A 3,278-nucleotide genomic window follows, 5' to 3' on the forward strand; every position below is an offset into this window, starting at 1 on the left:
ATTCCAACAGGCAAAGGAAATGCCCTAATTCACACTGTTAGGCTATTCTTCGAGTGTGGACTTGGCCAGAGGGCATGGGCAGACCTAGAGGCCATTACATCCACGCCCTATCCCGTCCACACAGGCCACCTCGCAGCAAGGGTCGCTGCATAGCACGATGAACAGAAACTCAGCCAGTCCTAGGGCTCCAAGCACCCTCCCCAGCTGAAAGCAGCGTACCTCGTCACAGGTCAGGAAACGAATCTGGGGGCTTCTGATTAAATGGTTTAGTGACACTTGGCTTTTTTGATAGACCAATAAGGGTGATACTGGGTTGCCCCATGGTCTTAATGACACTGGGAGAGGAAAGGTCTCCCCCCCCCCTCTCCATTTAACACTTAGCTCCAACACTAATGTGACCATTCCCGTGGTTCTATCCTGAATCTCCGAGCGTTCCTGCCCCAACATTTCCCTTCACAAAGCGGCATTAAGAAAACTTCTTGAAAATGAGACAACTTGTTCATTTCCACTTTGGGTTTATTTTCAGAAATCTCTTTCATACAATCATTGAGCACCTTTATATTATCTTTGAATTCTCATTTAAAATATATTCCCTTATTTTACAAAAAAAAACAATGCTAACATTACAAAGTGCCCCACTGTGAATCGACATTTCATCTGATCGAGGTAAACGACAAGTTTCTGTTTTGCATAGAAACTGTGCAATTCACAAAAAAAAGAAATGTAATTGACTCGGATAAAATATCATGCAAAGCAATTTCATATGTACACTTTTTCTTTACAATTGAACTCTATACATTGTATTTATACTTATTAACAGTCTTTTTTAAATTCGTGTGTCCATGCCGTCTACCATGGCCTCCAGATCTCCTGACAGGCTGGGGTGTCTTCTTGTCTGCGGTGAGGGCCGAGATTGGATGGTGACGGACGGTGGTTCACCGAGCTCCCAGCTTGGACCAGATTCCGTGTCCCCTCGCGCGAAACCTCTGGATCGGCCGGGGTCCTGATGCGAGAATACGGACAATAGGAGACCAAAGGCAAGTCCATGCACCTCTCCAGGTAATCTGTGAGACGATCGCAAGCTTCCGTTCCCATGAGCTTTGAAGACGGGAGAAGGTTGCCCAGCTGACGGAGGCAGGCACTGTAACCTTCCCGGTAGCTGTTCAGGCGATCTACAAGGAGGATAGAGAGAACATTGGTTATTTCCCGCCTCTTCACTCTGTTTCAAATGTCATCTGTCTTTAAATTCACCAACAGGACAGTTCCCTTTTGCAAAATTGGCTCGTTTGTATTTGAAAATACAAGGCAGAAAAAAATACATTAATATATTTAAAAAAAAATACCAGTAAAACAAATTAACTGGTCGTGTATCTGTATTGTTCCTGGGACCTTGCTGTGCGTAAATTGGCCGCTGCGTTAGCTTAGATAACAGTGGCTACACTTCAACAGTAATTCAAAGGATGACCCGAGGACGCGAAAGGCGCAATATAAATACAGGTTCATTTTCTATTTATCATTAACCCTTTTCAATTAATTAGTAATTTAAGATTTAAATGTTACAAAGTGATTGAATTGTTTTAAGCAATGCTGGAAAAACAGTAATGTTTCGCCAGTATAGATTTGTTCAGCTATTCTGAGTAATTCTACAAACAAAATCATTGTCTTTTTAAGTTACAGCCGAGCAGTTAGTTTGTGCAAAGGGCTGAGAACGCTCAAATCGTAATGATTAACTTCGAATATAATTTTCTTTTGTCCATTGCAGCTTGTCCGCACAATGGAAACATTTTCAACTTTAAAAAACGTAACTGTACTCACCGTAAAGTGGGGTTTTGGGCAAATCCTGAAGAAATCGAACAGTCATTTCCAGAATATCAGCCTTTTCCAACTTGGAATATCTTGGACTCTGCCAGACGGGAAAAACAAAGTTTTATTAATTAACTTATTCCCTTGTAAATCGGATTAAGATGAGGTTAGTTGAGGTTATCGTTATTGTTCAACAGTTTATGAATAACCAACAAATGCCCACTTACATCTTTCCCAATTAGAGGCAGAATCAGAGTCTTTAACTGATTCAGACTGTCGTTAATCCGCGCACGTCTCCTCTTTTCCATTAATGGTTTCAGAGACTGCAAGGAAATAATAAAATAAAATCAGATTTCAGACACAAGAAACACAGGAGAAAACCACACGATGGAAAAATTAGAGGCACGAACGGGAGCGAGAAATGGGTCGCGTTTGGATCCTGGTTTAGTATGTATGATGTTAGTTACCTTTCTCAACTCGCTGGCTTCTCTTTTTTTACTTTTGCTCAGTTGTGCAGAGAACTGTCCGTGCTCGGGTGTACTCGATTCGTAGAGATGAGGAGGCATTTTGTATGTGTGTATGTCTGTGAAGGAGAAACGGTTTTCTTTCAGAAGATACTGGGCGAGAGCTGCTTATCCAAGTAGAGCGTGGGAATGGCTGTGTTAACCCGGTTGCTGACTGTATTTATAGAGGTTGGGAGTGTCCGCGTCCTGCCCACAGGTCTTTGTGCAATGAGAGGAGACGCCTCTGTGCTCCTCAGCAAAGAACTCATTCAAATAAAGTTACCATCTGTCCTGCGACTCTCAATCTTAAGTAGCGTTCAAGTTAATGCGTAAAATAAATTCTAGAGCGAAAAACAACTTGTAATCAGTAAAATTAGACGCGAGGATAATATAAAATTCCTGTTTCGAAATGTTTTATGTGGCGTGTCTATATTAGTTGAAAAGTACTGCAGAAATCTGCCATTAGACTGCCCGAACCCTCGCTGTGTAAGGCTCAACATAAAGTCAGAGAATTTAAAACAACTTTTCGTGAATTTTTTTAAAGTATTTTAGAAATGGTCACTTCAATAAAAGAATCCCAAACCGCTGAACTAGAAGTACCGAAACGCTAAACGAAAGTTAAAAAAAACGTTCCACAAAGTTTGTTAAAGGAGTAATAACTTCTATAAATGTTGATTATATATAGTTAATGTATTGCGAACTATAAGACGGTAATGATTGTTCCTTTTTGAATTGCAAATATGTGCGTGTTTTGTAAAGTCAATCTGATGCATCTTTTCCAATATTTCGGGTTGAAAACAAACCTGTTCCCAAATGGAGAAAAACAGCTTCCCAAGCCGAAAGCTACGCCGTCTCGTCAAAAAAATCCCCCAACAACACCTGTCTCTTCAATTTACAGACAATGAATTGGGCATTTAAACTAAATATTTGATTAATACCAATTCGGATTGGGGGCTGAGGGGGGCTCAAAAA

At 40.8% G+C, this 3,278-nt stretch overlaps 1 protein-coding gene across 1 annotated transcript; it reads right to left on the minus strand.

Annotated features, from left to right (window-relative positions):
* Positions 1–495: 495 nt before the first annotated feature.
* On the minus strand, positions 496–2,447 carry hes2.1 (hes family bHLH transcription factor 2, tandem duplicate 1). Its single transcript, XM_067970073.1, has 4 exons — positions 2,271–2,447; positions 2,031–2,126; positions 1,816–1,903; positions 496–1,172 (listed from the first exon to the last, which is right to left on the minus strand). The coding sequence occupies exons 1-4, from the start codon at positions 2,367–2,369 to the stop codon at positions 850–852; spliced, it is 606 nt and encodes a 201-aa protein (XP_067826174.1). The 5' UTR covers positions 2,370–2,447; the 3' UTR covers positions 496–849.
* Positions 2,448–3,278: the final 831 nt, after the last annotated feature.

This window comes from Heptranchias perlo, chromosome 32 (genome assembly GCF_035084215.1).
Source record: "Heptranchias perlo isolate sHepPer1 chromosome 32, sHepPer1.hap1, whole genome shotgun sequence".
In the NCBI taxonomy this organism is placed as follows: Eukaryota; Metazoa; Chordata; class Chondrichthyes; order Hexanchiformes; family Hexanchidae; genus Heptranchias; species Heptranchias perlo.